Raw genomic sequence first — 16,639 nt, forward strand, 5'->3', positions numbered from 1 at the left:
GAACCTTAATTCTAGAGGGGTATGCCTGTGAAAATGTAGGCTTGGACCCAAGACTTGACTTAGAAGTATGTGTGCAAATCAATTTATATTTTCACCAGACTGCGCAAGTCTTTCTGTCCTCAGGAAATCCTGGTCGTGTTGTGGGGCAGCAGGGAGAGTCGGAAACATCTAGGACAGGTTTGAGATCAGGATGATAGTATCAAGCACATTTACTCTTTGGAGGTGTGTGGTGGCACCTTGTCCTAAGTGGGTGTATTATCCCAGAGGATCATAACTGCTCACCCTGAGAGTATGGCCTCACTAAATCTTTGTGATCAGAATTCTCTGCTCCTGTTGACTGACCATGGAGAGGAGATCAAATAAGTAGAGAATCTGCCTGCCAATGCAGGAGATGCAGGTTCAATCTCTGGGTTGGAAAGATTCCCTGGAGAAGGAAGTGGCAACCCACTCCAGTATTCTTGCTTGGAAAATTCCATGGACAGAAGAGCCTGGTGAGCTACAGTCCATGAGGTTGAAAAGAGTTGAACATAACTTAATGACTAAACAACAAAATCCATATGCTTTCTTGCCCTTTTTTTTTTTTTTTTTAAGTCTTCATAGGGAATAGGATGGAGAAGGCAGTGGCAACCCACTCCAGTACTCTTGCCTGGAAAATCCCATGGATGAGGAGCCTGGTAGGCTGCAGTCCATGGGGTCGCTAGGAGTCGGAGACGACTGAGCAACTTCACTTTCACTTTTCACTTTCATGCACTGGAGAAGGAAATGGCAACCCACTCCAGTGTTCTTGCCTGGAGAATCCCAGGGACGAGGGAGCCTGGTGGGCTGCCGTCTATGGGGTCGCACAGAGTCGGGCACGACTGAAGTGGCAGCAGCAGCAGCAGCAGAGAATAGGATTTAATTTCCTTTGACGTTCATTGTCAGTTCGTGCTGTCATTATGTATACCAGTTATTGCTCTAGATTATAAACAAACACCTTCATGGACTATTGAAAATAGTATTTTGCACTCTATTAAGTGACGCCCTAGTTTTAAAATTCTTGTCTCTATTTTTAGTAATTTCCTGTCACTCTTGTTATTCAGCTGTTGGCTTTTACATTAAGCTTTTGTCATTGTGCCTGTCCCTCATAACATCTCACCACTGCCATCTCTCTTCTCACTTGCTCTCCTAACTGCTTCTAATGTGGAAAACAGACCATCACACTCATTAGAATTATGTAGAGATAAATGGACTCAGTGTGAAGGCTGGTGGCATTCTGCTGTGAGTAATATGCTCAAGCTTTAGGGCTTTAGACTTCTTTCTTTCCTCAGCTGTTTCTTAGTTACTGCAGTGGCTGGATAAGGACCTTTGAATAGCCAAGGTGTTGCCTTTATGCAGTAAAAATAGTCAAGAGTAGATGTCAGTTTGGAGTAGGCCCTTCATCTCCTGCCTGGGTGTGCATTGTGCGATTCTCCTGGGATGAACTGAGTAGTGTTTTGTCCCTCCAGGCAAATATCCTGAGAAGCTTGGAGGCTCTGCTGAGAGTTTGATCCCAGGCTTTCAACCATCCCACGGTGATGCTTTTGCTGCTTCCTCATTTTCTGCTGGAACTGGTTAGTATGGCAGACACCTGTAACTCAAGACTTCACTGTTGTCACCTTCCCACTACTGGTTTCCAGTCCACAGATGACCCTAGCATGCCAGCGAGCCCCAGATCCTGGGGCTAACATATTTTCCTTCATTTAAAAGATTTCCTAAAAAAAGATGGGAATTAAAAAAATGATCTAGAGTTACTTTGAATTAGATTGTCAGAATGATCTGGCAGTAATATACAGGATTTGTTCTCTCAAGTCCACAGACATGTTTTTAAGCAAATATTTCTGAATTTCAGAAACATCACTCTGTTACTGTCTTGTAATTGCTTAGGTTCTTTGGAATGACTTGGAGGATTCTAAGAATTAGATGTTCTGTCCTATATCTGAGACTCTGCTTATGCCTGTTTTTGTGCATGTGTGTCTGTGCTTCTGGGGAGAGAGAGAGAGATCTTTTTAAATGAGACTTTTAAAAAATTATAGAAGTAATAATAAAAACCTAATTTTCCCTTTTATTAATAAACAATATATTTTATTTAGTAATTTATAGGAAAGCATAGAGAAGAAAGTTAAAAGCCCCATGATCTCATCCCCAAGAAATGAACACAAGAATACCATTTTGGATACCATTTTGATGTCTGTTAGTAGCATTTAATCCTTTTAGGGTCACAGAGATCTTTTGAGAATCTGAGGAAAGTTATGGATCTTCTTCCTTATGAACACACAGGTGTCCACTGTTTTGTACACAGTTTTCACCCTCAGTTTATGACTCCAACATACATTTTTACAGTCACATTTTAAAGCCTGATTTTTACTTTAAAAATTTAGCATGTTTTCCCTTATATCATTAAAGAAACTCCTCGAATGTAATTTTTAAATTGTCTACATAAAATTCCTTTATATGGGTATATCCTAGTATAGTTAACCAAGTACCTCTTTTTTAAACATTAATTTTATGTCAACATTTTACTGTTATAAATTCCTCAGCAATGGTTGTGAGGTTTTGACTATGTTCTTTGTAGGATATGGAATCTGATATCCTTCAAAATTGATCTTTTAAATTATATTGATTAATTACTGCTTTTAAGTCTTTATATTCTTTCTTCCTGCTTTCTTTATGTGTGTTAGTAGTTTTTCTAACCTCATAAATTTATTTCTTATTAGAACTTTGGCTGTCATTTGGTAATATTTAATATGTAATACTCTCTTATTCTCATTTTCTGGACATTTTTAAATTTAAGTTTTGATTTCTTTACCCTAAAGTTACTTAAGATATATTTTAATTGCATTGTGATGATATGGCCTCTGTAACTACAGAGGTAGTTCTTGCTGTTGTCCAGTTTGTTATTCATTTTGTATACATTATATGGGAATTAGTTTTCCATGTTGATAAATATTAATCTACAACATGATTTTTAATGGAAAAATAATAGCATTGTATTTAACATCACTTGGACGAATACTAGCTGCTGCTGCTGCTCAGTCGCTTCAGTTGTATCCAACTCTGTGCGACCCCATAGACGGCAGCCCAGCAGGCTCCTCCGTCCCTGGGATTTTCTAGGCAAGAATACTGGAGCAGGTTGCCATTTCCTTCTCCAATGCATGCATGCATGCTAAGTCGCTTCAGTCATGTCCGACTCTGTGCGACCCTATGGATAGCAGCCAACCAGGCTCCTCTGTCCACAGGATTCTCCAGGCAAGAATACTGGAGTGGGTTGCTATTTCCTTCTCCTGACGAATACTTAGGTTGGTACTAATTTTCACCACATAAACATTCCTGAAGCTAAGTTTTAATTTATATCCTTTACCATTTCCTTAAGATAGCTTCTAGGAGATTATTTGCTAACTCAACAGATATATGTATTTAAAGCTTTATGGTACCTATTTCCAAATCACTGTTCAAGAATGCTAATCAAATTTTATTTCAATTAACAATAGATGAGAGTAATTTTCACCTCATTTTCCCACCCAGACCAGCTTAGAGGTTTTAGATAGAGGACACTGTTTAACAGCCATTTTTATTACTTTTGGGATTTGTGTTGTTCGTGTCCTTTTTTTTTTTTTATTGTTCTGTGTTTGTTTTGTTCTTGTTAATATGTAAGAGCACTTCATGTGTCATATATTGTAGGCATTCCCACCAGTTTGTCATTTGTCCTATATAAGTATTATGTCATCTGACCCCGGTCCCATCACTTCATGGCAGATAGATGGGGAAACAGTGGAAACAGTGGCTGACTTTATTTTTCTGGGCTCCAAAATCACTGCAGATGGTGACTGCAGCCATGAAATTAAAAGACGCTTACTCCTTGGAAGGAAAGTTATGACCAACCTAGATAGCATATTAAAAAGCAGATACATTACTTTGCCAGCAAAGGTCCGTCTGGTCAAGGCTATGGTTTTTCCAGTGGTCATGTATGGATGTGAGAGTTGGACTATAAAGAAGGCTGAATGCCGAAGAATTGATGCTTTTGAACTGTGGTGTTGGAGAAGACTTTTGAGAGTCCCTTGGACTGCAAGAAGATCCAACCAGTCCATCCTAAAGGAGATCAGTCCTGGGTATTCATTGGAAGGACTGATGTTGAAGCTGAAACTCCAATACTTTGGCCACCTGATGGGAATAGCTGACTCATTGGAAAAGACCCTGATGCTGGGAAAGATTGAGGGCAGGAGGAGAAGGGGACGACAGAGGATGAGATGGCTGGATGGCATCACTGACTCAATGGACATGGGTTTGGGTGGACTTAGGGAGTTAGTAATGGACAGGAAGGCCTGGTGTGCTGCGGTTCATGGGGTCGCAAAGAGTTGGACACGACTGAGCGACTGAACTGAACATATGGCCCTCTCGGCAACCCTCCGAGGTTGCCATACCATCCGCATATCAGTTATGGTTGAGATGACTGAGGACAGACTAGTCTCTTTCCCAGAGTCGCATAGCTAGTAAGTAGCAGAGTTAGAACACTAACCATTTGGCTCTAGAACTTCCTCTGTCAGGTTTTCTGCCTCATAATGCAAATTTAGTAATATTTTCCTAGAAAATCATCTATGGTTTCAAAAATTTTTTAATAAGATAGAAGAGTACATTGAAATCTTTTGTAGTATTTTCTTGGCATACATCAGTTTTATTGTATGCATTTGTGTTTCTCTTTTTCTTGGTAACTCTAACTAGAGATTTGCTGTTTTATTATCTTTCAAAGACAACTCTATAGAACTGTTTTTCTGTCTTCTAATTCTTTGACTTTTGCCTTTATCTTTTTGATTACAGTTCCCTTTTTTAGGCTCACTTTGCTGATTTCAAAAGGAATACATAGTAAATTTTTTAATTCTTAAAAAAAAAATTAGAGTTTTTCTCTCAATATAAGAGAGATTTTCAACCAGCATGAGTGTGGGGAGGGAGACTGTAATCTCCAGGAAGACTTTTTCACACATAATTTATTACTCCCTTGTCTCCTTGCTCCAGTTGCCCACCCTACCCCAACTTTTGAGGATTACACTGTTATTGAGAGTGCTTTCTAATAGCTGTGTGTTTCCCTTATAAGAAAAAACTCAAGTTTTAACTGTATCTCATAAGTCTTCATATGATGTTTTCAGTGTTAATATTTTGAAATAGGCATTGGAGTTATTCGGAAGGTGTACACTTCAAATATTAAATAGTTAAAACTTTTTGTGCGTTATTTTTTATTTTTAGCTTTGTTGTCTGGTCTGTGGAATTTTTAAGTTTATTGGTATTTTAGTCTGATTTAAAGTGCTCAAAGTTGGATATTTAGTTTGACTATACCAAATGTATAAAGCATTGGTTATTGTCCTTGAGATAAAACATCACAGTGATGACCAGTTATGGTGTGGGTAGGAAAAGAGGGTCGTGGAATAGCCCTAGGAGAGTCTTCTTTGTTGCTGAATCCCAGCATTTAGTATAGTGCTTGGCTCAGTACAGACTTGTTGAACGAAGGGAAGGAGTTGCTTTCTGCCAAAGGATAGGAGCTTGGGTTCATCAATGTTAATGACAAAGGTCCCTAATCATTTTCCATCCACTTCCAGTTTTAATGCCTAATTCTAACTTATTATATATCTTATGTTCTGTTATTTTGAGTTGTTTTTTGCTTTTATTTTTGTGTCTTCTCCCCTTTATGCTTACTTTGAAGACTGTAAATGGCAGTTTTTTTAAAGGCCCAACAATTAGAAAACACATATTTGAGTAAAATTAGGGCAGTAATAACAGTGAACATATGTTGGATACATGCTACACGCTAAGCCCACTAAGTGCTTTTATTCGCTTTATCTCCAGTGATCCCTCACAACAGCCCGCAAGAGACTGAGTGACCTGCCCAAGGTTCCAGGTGGAGAATGACAGAGTAGAGATTTGTACCTGAGCAGCCCAGCACAGTAGCTGTAGTCATAAACACATCTCAGAAATCTTATAAATCAGTGACATTAAGCTTTTGCAGACATTACAGAACATCTTTTTCCCTCAGTTTATGCAGCATTTTTCTATGAACATTTGGTGTTTTCTCTGTGTTCATATTTGTAGTGTGAATGAAGAAGAATCTTCATTCTTTACAAATGAAAGAAAATTACATCTAAGTCCCAGAAATGAATAGGTCCCCATTTGTACAAAGATCATGGTGGCAGTATTTTCTGGAAGGTTTCTAATCAAGCTCAGGCGGTTCACTGATTTTAAACCTTCTAACCAACCAATGGAGGAGCTAAGCAGGAAATGTGGCAATGAGTTGGGGAAGATGACACAAGACATTTTTATGGTAAAAGCTGCAAAAATGTTACTCAACGATGCTGCTGCTGCTGCTAAGTTGTGTCAGTCGTGTCCGACTCTATGCGACCCCATAGACGGCAGCCCACCAGGCTCCATACATTAGAGGAGAAACAGGCAGATGATTAAAACTTGACATTGTACCTCTTTTTTTAAAATAGTTTTTGGTTGATAAATTATATACATTCATTTGCTAAAACCTCAAAGAAGCAAGATTAAGAAACTCATAACCCTACTCCAAGAGAAAGGCATTGCTAACGTTTTACAGTATTTATGTCCATAGTTTTATTTCTGCATACATACATTTTTCAAAGTGAGTTATGCTATATATATTTTTTTTCATAATTTGTTATTTTTCTTTGAATGTATTTCTTTGTATCTCATTGTAAAATATTTCAAAGACTTAAAAGCTGTGATTTTTACCCTTCTCTTCCTCCATCAACCTTTAATGAAGCTTAAGCCCACTTCAATGATTTTCTCAAAATGACAAAATTAGATTAGGAGAAGAGAAAGGAGTGGGTGTGACTATAGTGGAGTACAGGGAAGATTTTTGTTTGATAGAACAGTTGTGTGTCATTGTTGTGGTACTTAGACTAATTTATACATAGAATCAAATTGCAAGGAACTATATATATACACACACATACACACAAATGAATACATGTGAAAACTTATATAAATGGGATAGAAGTTAGTCAACAGAATTGCACCAGCGTCAATGATAATGAACTACAATTATAAGAACTCACCACTGGGGGAAGCTGGTTCACAGGGTTCTATGTACTGCAACTTCCTATGATTCTATAATTATTTGAAAATTAAAACTTTTTTGTATATCCACTTTATAAAAGGCTAGATTAGATTTTAATTCAGAAACAAACTGATCATTAAAATGCAAGGTATAGCATGGTAAAGTAGGAACTAAGAGACCTGTGTTTTGATCATGGGTCTGCTGGTGGGCCTCTGGTTAGTCTCAACTTCTGGGCTTCATTTTCTCTTCTAAAAAATAAGAAAATTGTGCTAGAAAATCCTGAGATCCCTTCAAGCTCTGGTATTCCTTAAGGTGTATAGATTTTTGTAAATCTGTAAGTTTGCCAAATACAGAGTGAATGCCAATAGTATGGTAGAGGTTGTCCAGAGGTTAGGGCTTGTCTAACTTTGCAATAGGCAAGAAATCTGTTTCTGTCTCTCTGTTTGCCTAGCATTACATTAGACGTTTGGTGATAGAATAGGATTCAGTCCCTAAAGGACCTCAAGAGGGAAATGGGTACAAAGGAAGTACCTATACACATGTTCTAGATTACAAAATAGAGTTTGTTTGCCTACCAAAACGTGTGATAGGGCTAGTAATTGCTGTAGGAATTCTAAAAGAGATCACTCTAGACTGCAGTATCTAAGGAAGAAGAGAAATTTCAGATGTACAACTATCCTAGTTTTATCATTAACTGCATCTCTGACTGTGTTGCGAGGACCAGAGTGTATATATCATACATATTTTGCTATTACATTGAATTATATCCACTCATTTCTCTTTATTCTGCGTCTAAATTTAGACTTACTTTATAATTTGAGTTGAGTTAATAGATGGTAAATACATCTAGATTTACTTGATGTTTTCTGCTTGTCTCTTTTTTCCCTGTCTCCTTGACCCGTCCTTCCCCTGCAACCAACTCCAGCTGAAAAAAGGAAGGGTGGGCAGACTGTGGATTCTAGCCTTCCTCTTCTAAGTGTATCTGATCCTTTCATTCCTCTTCAAGTACCTGATGCGCCAGGTAGGTAAATAAAACTGAAGTTAAGTTACATTGCAGGGCCTCTTGAGAGTTCTGTTTTAAACACTGTGAGAACAACCTGCAGTCCAAGACCTAATAATAGGTACTGTTGTATATTTTTACTGTGCCTCAATAAAAGGGACAAAATTCACTTGGAAGGCACTTATCCTTAGCAAAGGCAATAAATTCAGCTCAGATTATACCAAATTGTATTCCACATCATATCAGTGTTAAGTTTCATATCCTTGACTGTATCAATGGTAATGTAAAGGGCCTGTGTATTGCAAAGAACTTTTAGTCCAGTGTGATGATAACAGTGTGTGTGGGAGGAACCTATAAGCACATGATAGAAGGAATAAAACGTAATAGTATAATATACTGATTGGATTATTAGTGACTTCCTGTTCCTGTTTTGTTCTAATGTGCTTTTATTTTTATAAGATAAAAATACATAATAAAATTTGATAGGGAATGTGAGTCAGGAGACCTAGGTTCCACTACTTTCCACTATCTGAACTTGACTCTTCATCATCAAGATAAGTAGTTCTTATCTCCCCTACAATCTGCCATGTACTGATTTTTAAGTAAGCAGGCTAAAAATGTAAGAAACGGTTAGTGTGGTCTGATTGAAACAGCTTTCGAAACAATGCTTGGATGTTTTCCAGTTGAAGTTCAAGACGCCAAAGATTTATCTTTGCTCCCCTCCTCATCCTCTTAGGGGAAGAGGAGCATGATTTGAGGGACAGAAATTGCCCTTTCCTTCTTGATCAGTCTCTTTCAAAAAGCAAATAGATCCATCCCCTTAGAAATAACTGACAGTCATTTTGCTGTTGATAGTTTTTCTTTTTCCTCATTCTTACTCCTGTCAATTTCTTGAACTAAAAGAATCTGCTTGGTTTTTTGTTCTTTCCCAAAATGTCAGAGGGATTTATTTGATTGATTGCTTCACAATTGGAAGGGATTGTGATATGGAAATCCTCTACTTACAAAACAGACCCACGGCTAGGGTACCAAGACAGTTTTTATTTCTTTAGATAGTTTGTTGACCCTTCTAAGAAGAAGCAGAAATTTGCCTTAATCAGGTAGTATTGTGTGTTAACTGGCCGGACCTGGAGGTAGGTCAAAAATACTTCAAATCATTAAGGAATGACTCAGGTAGGGTAGTTCAATGAGAAGAAAGGTGTCAAAGAGAGGTCCTTTTCTCTGTTGCAACTTTCAGGTGTGCCTGACAGGGCCTAGACAGGCCAGTTTCAAGCAGATACCCCTTCAGGTTCATGCTTGTTCTTACCCAGATAGCCCATGAGCTGCAGAAGCTGGAAGGCTGGCCTCTTGGCACAAGCCAGAAGATGAAAGCATAAATCATACATGTCACTCCTTTGAATTCTCAAATTACTGAGCAAAAAGTCCAGGTTCTTACCACACCCACAAGGCCCTGACGAATCTGACTGACCCTTGGCTGTCCCTCTGCCCTGAGCTCAGAGCATTTATCTCCTCAGTCTTTCCTTCAGTAAGCCGACCTGATTCCCAACTCAGGGCCTTTGCACTTTCTGATACTCTGCCTGGAAAGGTTTTCCTTCTTGTCAGTTGACATTTGGGTCTTGAGCTTAAATGCTGTCTTCTCAGTGAGGCCCAATGTGGTCCTGTGGGCACTGTCAGTCACGCTCCCTGGCTTTATACTTCATAGCACTTATCGTGACATTGTCTGTTTTTGCTTCTTCATTGCCTCTTGTTTGCTTGTTCAGTCCCCGCCAAAACGTCAGGTCCTGAGGAAGGGACCTTGTCTGTCTTATTTGCCAGTGTACTGCTAGTGTTGGGAATACTGCTGGGCATAGCTTGCACTCACTGAGTATTTGCAGATCAGATGAATAAATTAAATAAAACCTGAAGCTGAAAGGCTTTTGGCGGTCCCATTACTCTCCATTTCTGTCCCCAGCCACCAAACCCCAGACTCCTAGCTCCATAGCCTTCCATGTGTGACTCTGCCAACCCCGATCCAGGCCTGCTACCCACTGTGTGAGGAGATATAAACAGCCCACAGCCCATATGTCAGGAAGCTGCCAAACCCCTGGATGAAAGTAGTAGCTAAGCTCAGCAGATCCTCAGTTCCCTCCTTTCATGCTGCTGTCTGGAATTTGGGCTCAGGATAGCATGTGACCATTGTGTCTCTGAATATTTCATTTACTTCAATGCCCAGCCTGTGGCACATTCAGCATTCAGTTATAGCTCTTTATCCCCGTATCCTTCCATGGCATCTCGAAATACTCCAGCGAGGAAAGGGCTGAGAATTTAGGGTCTCTGGTCCCCTGGCAGACTGCGGGTGTGTCTCCTGCCTCTCAAAGCAAGCAGTTGGTCACTCTCTCCACCCCATGGTGGACACCGGTCAGGTGTATTGGTTGGTTGGTTTTACATATGTGCTTTCCCCTCCCACACTCATCCTTCCTGGTGGTGAGAGTCATGGAACCTTAGTCTCCTGACAACTGTGTCTTTTATGACTTAACGTTTTATTTTATGCTCTTTAAATGCTTACACATATAATTTCCTTTGAGCCTACAGATAATGCAGATGGGTGGGTGTGTCACATAGTCTCTTGCCTTATGAGTGAGGAAGGGAGGCCCTAATTCCCTGTGACTGAGCTCCTTGCTCTTTATTGGCCCACAGCCCGAGGCAGCTAGTGGTCTCCTCTGCATCCATCCCAGATCAATCAGGCCTTTGACTAGAGAGCTCACCTTAAGGTTTAGGGAAATACAGGAACGGATTTGAACATGTAAGAGCTTGGTTCTAGCCACTTAGTAGCTAGGTGGTTTTGGTCCAATCACTCCAACCCTGTTCTTACCTGAAAAATTGCATGGACAGAGGAGACTGGCAGGCTACTGTCCATGGGGTTGCAAAGAGTTAGACATGACTGAGCGACTAACATTTCACATGACATAATGCCTCATGGTTCATCCATATTGTAGCATATGTCAGAATTTCCTTTCTTCTTAAGGCTGAATAATATTCTATTGTGTTTTGTTCATCCATCTGTCAGTTGACACATAGTTTCCTTCTGTCTTTTGGCTATTGTGAATAATGCTTCGGTGAACATGACTGTGCAAATATCTCTTCAAAACTCAAGATTCTTCGGGATATGTACCCGAAAATAGAATTACTAGGACGTATGGTAAATCTGTTTTTCATTTTCTGAGGAACTGCCATACTGTTTTCCACAGTGACTATACATCTCTACATTTCTGCCAGCAGTGCTCAGAGTTTGAGCAAAGGATTTTTATAGCAACCCCTTAATACTGAGCTTTCAACATCAGTGTTCCACAAGACTAAGCAAGAATACATTAGTTGCCCCATGAGCGCTACTTCCTAGAATTAATAACTTAAAAAAAAAATACTTCTTGGCTTACAGCCCTCTGTCTTCTTTCGACAAGCAGGCAAGAGAAGCTGCATTTCCTTAGTGGTTTGTTGTTAAGATTGTCATTCTTCTCAGAGCTATTTGCTTGGCATCTTCCTCACTTCCTACTGCTATCTTGTGATATTAAAAGGTCCAAGGTAGATCAGAGTGTGTGTCTTTACTCTGGTAAGTTTTTCTTCCACAGATTCAATTCTCTAAAATGGACTTAGAATGGGTCATGGAGGTTGACTTTTGATTCCAGCGTGCAGATGTCACAGATGTCACAGACAGTTTAGTGCCTGCTTTCTCAGTGATAGGAGCTGTTTAGAATGGCTGAATTCTAAAAACAGCATCTCTTGTTATAAGACTTCAGGGCTCACACCCCAAGTCAGACAAGACATAAAATTTCCAAAGCCGCAAAGCTGTAACAGCCATATCATCTTTTTTGATGAGGCTTGCATCTGGCTCTTCTCTGTCTGAAGTTCAATCTGCTTTATTGCTCGTGGTCCTATTTCTGATTAGGGTTGGAATGGACCCTGAGCAAGCCCTTAGTCTTACTAGCCTGTATAAATAGATATCTATCCTCATTTTCCAGATTGTAAGAGAGAAATTTTACAACTTGCAGTATTCCCTAGTCTCATGCCAGGCAGTGGTTCTGATTATCTATCCTTAGACTGGTTTATGAAGAATTTATTACCCTTTTTGTGATATATGTTTTCAATAACTTAGCCTTGAGAGGAGAGGTATCTACATCTGAAATAGATGAATTCCTGCCTCCAACTCCAGCAGTTGCCTTCTCCTCTCTTCCCCTAGTCCCTGATGCCATTTGACTTACTTTTAAGGAGAGGGGTGGTGCTCAGAGAAGACCCTTTCACTCCCTGCTTCATTTCAAAGTTCTAACAGTCCTCTCCTTCAAAAGCAGTCTTGATTTCCACTATCCAGGCTAACTAATTCTGCATCCATTTTTCTTTAGCAGTCTACCTTCTCAGTCTTTTAACTATGATTTCAGTGCTTTTCCAAGCGCTTAACCTGACTCATTTTTGAGAATCCTGGAGACTTGGGAAAGAACTGATTATAGTACTGAGAATGTGATAGGAAAATACCACCAATGGAAAAATATGAGCAGATAATTCATAAAAGACAAAGTATGAATTGTAAGTAATTTTTTTTTAAGTTCACTGTCATTTAATTGGTATATATAATATACCAATTATAAAGCAGTGAGGTGCTGCAGCTTCTGCTATCAGCTTGGTAAAGATCGAAATGACCCAGTGCCTCAGGCTTGGTGAAGGGATCAGAAAATGGACACACTCTGATCCTGCTTGTGGCAACATCATTAGTACAGCTCTTGGGGTGGACAGCGTGGTCTTTGAGATTTTACTTCCTTATTAGCAGTTCCTTTCTAATACATTATCTCCATGAAGACATGAGTATGCTTAAATATTCATTGAACAATCAGTTTATATAGGAAAAGAATGAAAGAGTATTTGTTTAAAACTCAACAGTGCAGCTTCCCTGGTGATCCAGTGGTTAAGAATCTGCCTTGCAATGCACGAGACACTGGTTTGATCCCTGGTCAGGGAAGATCCCACATTCTGCGGAGCAATGAAGCTTGTGAGCCCCAACTACTGAATCTGTGCTCTAGAGCCCAGGAGCCGCAACTGCTCAAGCCCACGTGCCCCAGAGCCTGTGCTCCACAACAAGAGAAACTACTGCAATGAGAGGCCTGTGCACTGCAACTAGAGTAGCCCCTGCTTGCCGCAACTAGAAAAAACGCCTGTGCATCAGAAGACCCTGGGCGGCCAAAAATAAATACATCTTCCCAAAAAACACTAAACAGTGGCTTTCTCTACAAGGGAAATTTGGGGTAGTTTTACTTTTATCCTGTAGCTTATCTATATTTCCCAAATTTGATACAGTAAACAGATATTATTTTTACACTAAGGTAAAAAAAACAATTGCAATTTGTTCTTTTTTCAAATGAGAAGCAAGCGTAGATATTCCCCCCAGCCTCATCCCCCTGTTCACCTGGCTGGGCATGTCTGAGCTGAGTTTGCATGATGAAGCGCTCTCTGCATTGCCCCAGACCTGCCACCTTGAGGCCACTCGTTTTAGCTCCTGCCCACGTCACTGAGGAGCCCTCCAGGTGTCTTTCTCTGCTGTCAGCACCAGTTCAGAGCTCCAGTGTCATCATTCAGCTATCTGTCTTCTAAGCAACCAATTCCTACTTCCTGACTTTCCCCTCGCATTATGTAATTAAACTTTTAGAGGTTGATAGCATCTTTAAGTTTATCTTCATTTTATCAGTGAGAAGACTTAGATCCAGAGAGAGACAGTGATTTGCCCAGAGTGCTACACAAACTTTGTGCAGAACCCAGGTCCCCTGGTTCTTTTTTTTTTACCTTTAATGTTATTCTTTTTAAAAAATCAATTTATTTGTTTTAATTAGAGGATAATTACCTTATTGTGTTGGGTTTTGCCATACATTGACATGAATTGGCCACAGGCATACATGTGTCCTCTCCACCCTGAACCCCCTTCTCACCTCCCTCACCTTTTTTTCCTCTCTACATGCTGCCTCCACCTACCTCTTCACATTATCAAGGAATTCTGCTTATTCTGTTCTCATTCCAAGGCATTTGAGTAAGTTCTAGAATTTCACCCATTTTCACTACTGTAATCTCACACCACATCTAGTCCTCTTACTTAAAAGAGACATTAATCCTCTTGTATGTGCTAAGTATTTCAATTTATAAACACACACACACATTGCTGCTGCTAAGTCGCTTCAGTCGTGTCCGACTCTGTGCGACCCCATAGACGGCAGCCCACCAGGCTCCGCCGTCCCTGGGATTCTCCAGGCAAGAATACTGGAGTGGGTTGCTATTTCCTTCTCCAGTGCATGAAAGGGAAAAGTGAAAGTGAAGTCACTCAGTTGTGTCCGACTCTTAGCGACCCCATGGACTGCAGCCTACCAGGCTTCTCCGTCCATGGGATTTTCCAGGCAAGAGTACTGGAGTGGGGTGCCGTTGCCTTCTCCGCACACACACATTAATTTCTAGTAAATATGCCCGTTTAATCCTGACATCCTTTTAAAGAAGTTCTTATCCTGTATTTACAGGTGAGAAAACTGATGCTTAGAAAAATTAGGTAACTAATGTAAACTCAGGCCCTTTGGCTCTTTCATGATGCTTATTTATTTGAGAGGATTTTGCAGACCGCAGCTGAAAATGTACAGTATTGCAAGCAGAGATTAAATAAATAATAACCTCCCCAAATCCAGGAATTTTCTCCCCTCTCCCTCCAACACATATATAGAATCTGAAGCCGGATATGAAAATACGAGTCAGCCTAGGAACTGATACAAAACTGGATCATTTTCTTCTGTCCATAATTGTCCACTGCTTTTCACATATACTGGAATAAGATGGGGTCATGGACTTTTGATTCTAACACAGAAGATATTGAAAACTCTTGTAAAATGTTTCTTAGGAGGATTCAATCATTGCAAAATGCAATTTATGAATTATTTCTTGGTTTCACTGGTCTGTCACTTTGTGTAATTGAGAAATAGAGTGTGAGCCTCTATGCATTTCAGATATGAGCTGTCACAGAATTTGGATTTTGTTTTTGCTTCCAGAGAAGCCACTTCCCATTATTGAAGTAAAACTATAGAAGTCTTTGTTCATTAGATGGCAACAAGTCACATGCTGGTGTGAGGCTTGGTCATAAGGTTTTGAATCCTAAAGAACACTTCCCGCACAGTTTCCTAGATTCACCACCCTCTCTTCTGCTCTTTCTTCTGTCATAATACACAACCTCAGAGTGTTTTTATAAAAAGGTGAGAGGCGATAATTTGTAAAATGAAGGATATCAAAATCAGACCTTGATATACTTGGGAGGTGTCTAGGCTGTGGTGTAGAGGCTGTCAGCGTCCTGTAGCCTTTCTTTTAATTCCTCTTATAATCTCTCATCAATTTCTCCATTTACAGTGACCAGAAATGGGTGGTAACTTTAAAATTTATCTTCTAGGAGTCTGTACACTTTTATTTATGGCTGTGCTTTGTGCAGGCTTTTTCTGTAGTTGTGGCGAGTGGGGCCTACTCTCTAGTTGAAGTGCATGGGCTTCTCATGGCAGTGGCTTCTCTTGTTGCAGAGCATGGGCTGTAGGCGTGTGGGCTTCAGTAGTTGCAGCACAAGGGCTCAGTAGTTGCAGAACACAGGCTTAGTTGCCCTGAAGCATGTGGGATCTTAGTTCCCTGATAGGGATTGAACCCATGTCTCCGACATTAGTAGGCGGATTCTTAACCACTGGACCACCAGGCAAATCCTGAGTCTGTACACTTTAAAGCACAGTTGAAGCCTTAGTTAAACCAGAAGGATGAATCTCTATACGTAAAGATCTGGGTTCTAGTCCTAGCTAATTCTGTGACTTAACTTGCTAGAAGACCTTAGGCAAGTGGCTTCACGTTTCTGAAGCTGTTTCCTCATCTGCAAATGAGAAGGCTAATTGGATAAGATCTGAAGTTCCTTCCAGTGTTAACATATCTTTTATAACTTGACCATTGTGCATGAGACCATGTCTGTGAAAACCCCTTCTCCTCTAGTTACGGAGCTAGGCAGACCCTTTATGTGGCATGGGGAGGAAAGTTTGAAGTCAAGTCCAGGCTCTGCCATGTCCCATCTGTGACTTTGGATACGTCACACATTCTCAAGGTCTCTGATGTCCATTCTCAACTGCATGAATATTCCCAAACCCAGGGGGTTTTGTGAATAATGAATGAGAATGTTTGGCATTGAACTCTGCAAATGCAGGTGACAACCTTTATTATAATAGCACTGAGTAATGGGCTGCCCGCTCTCTCTGCAAGAGTGCTGGTAGTGAAAGAAGCTGATTCTGCACAGGCTGTGGCCTGGACTCTCACTCCTTGTTTTCTGCCTAGTTTTAACTCTGACCCCTGCTTCTCTCTCCCTAGTTCACATATTTGAATATTCTTAAGTAGCAGTGACCATATAGATTATCTGTGCGAGCAGCCCGTTACTTTGGTCAGTAAAGAAGCCTCCTTAAACATGGCCATTTAACCCACCCCCACTCCATACTATCTCACCATAAACACACATATGCACGCATGTGCACACGTGTTCTTTTACCCTCTCA

The 16,639-nt window shown here is 40.2% G+C and overlaps 1 protein-coding gene across 13 annotated transcripts in view; it reads left to right on the forward strand.

Annotated features, from left to right (window-relative positions):
* The window catches only part of AAK1 (AP2 associated kinase 1), a 167,854-nt gene that overhangs the window by 127,157 nt on the left and 24,058 nt on the right, over window positions 1-16,639 (forward strand). For 8 of the 13 annotated variants that reach the window (XM_081594529.1, XM_081594527.1, XM_081594539.1 and 5 more), the window contains exons 15-16: window positions 1,485-1,589; window positions 8,007-8,102. In XM_081594529.1, coding sequence (XP_081450655.1) covers window positions 1,485-1,589; window positions 8,007-8,102 — 201 coding nt within the window. The remainder of the gene's footprint in view (window positions 1-1,484; window positions 1,590-8,006; window positions 8,103-16,639) is intronic. The other 5 variants (XR_014083241.1, XR_014083242.1, XM_081594532.1 and 2 more) reach the window with 2 other exon arrangements.

Source organism: Giraffa tippelskirchi, chromosome 4 (genome assembly GCF_054371585.1).
Source record: "Giraffa tippelskirchi isolate mGirTip1 chromosome 4, T2T-mGirTip1v1.2.pri, whole genome shotgun sequence".
NCBI lineage: Eukaryota > Metazoa > Chordata > Mammalia > Artiodactyla > Giraffidae > Giraffa > Giraffa tippelskirchi.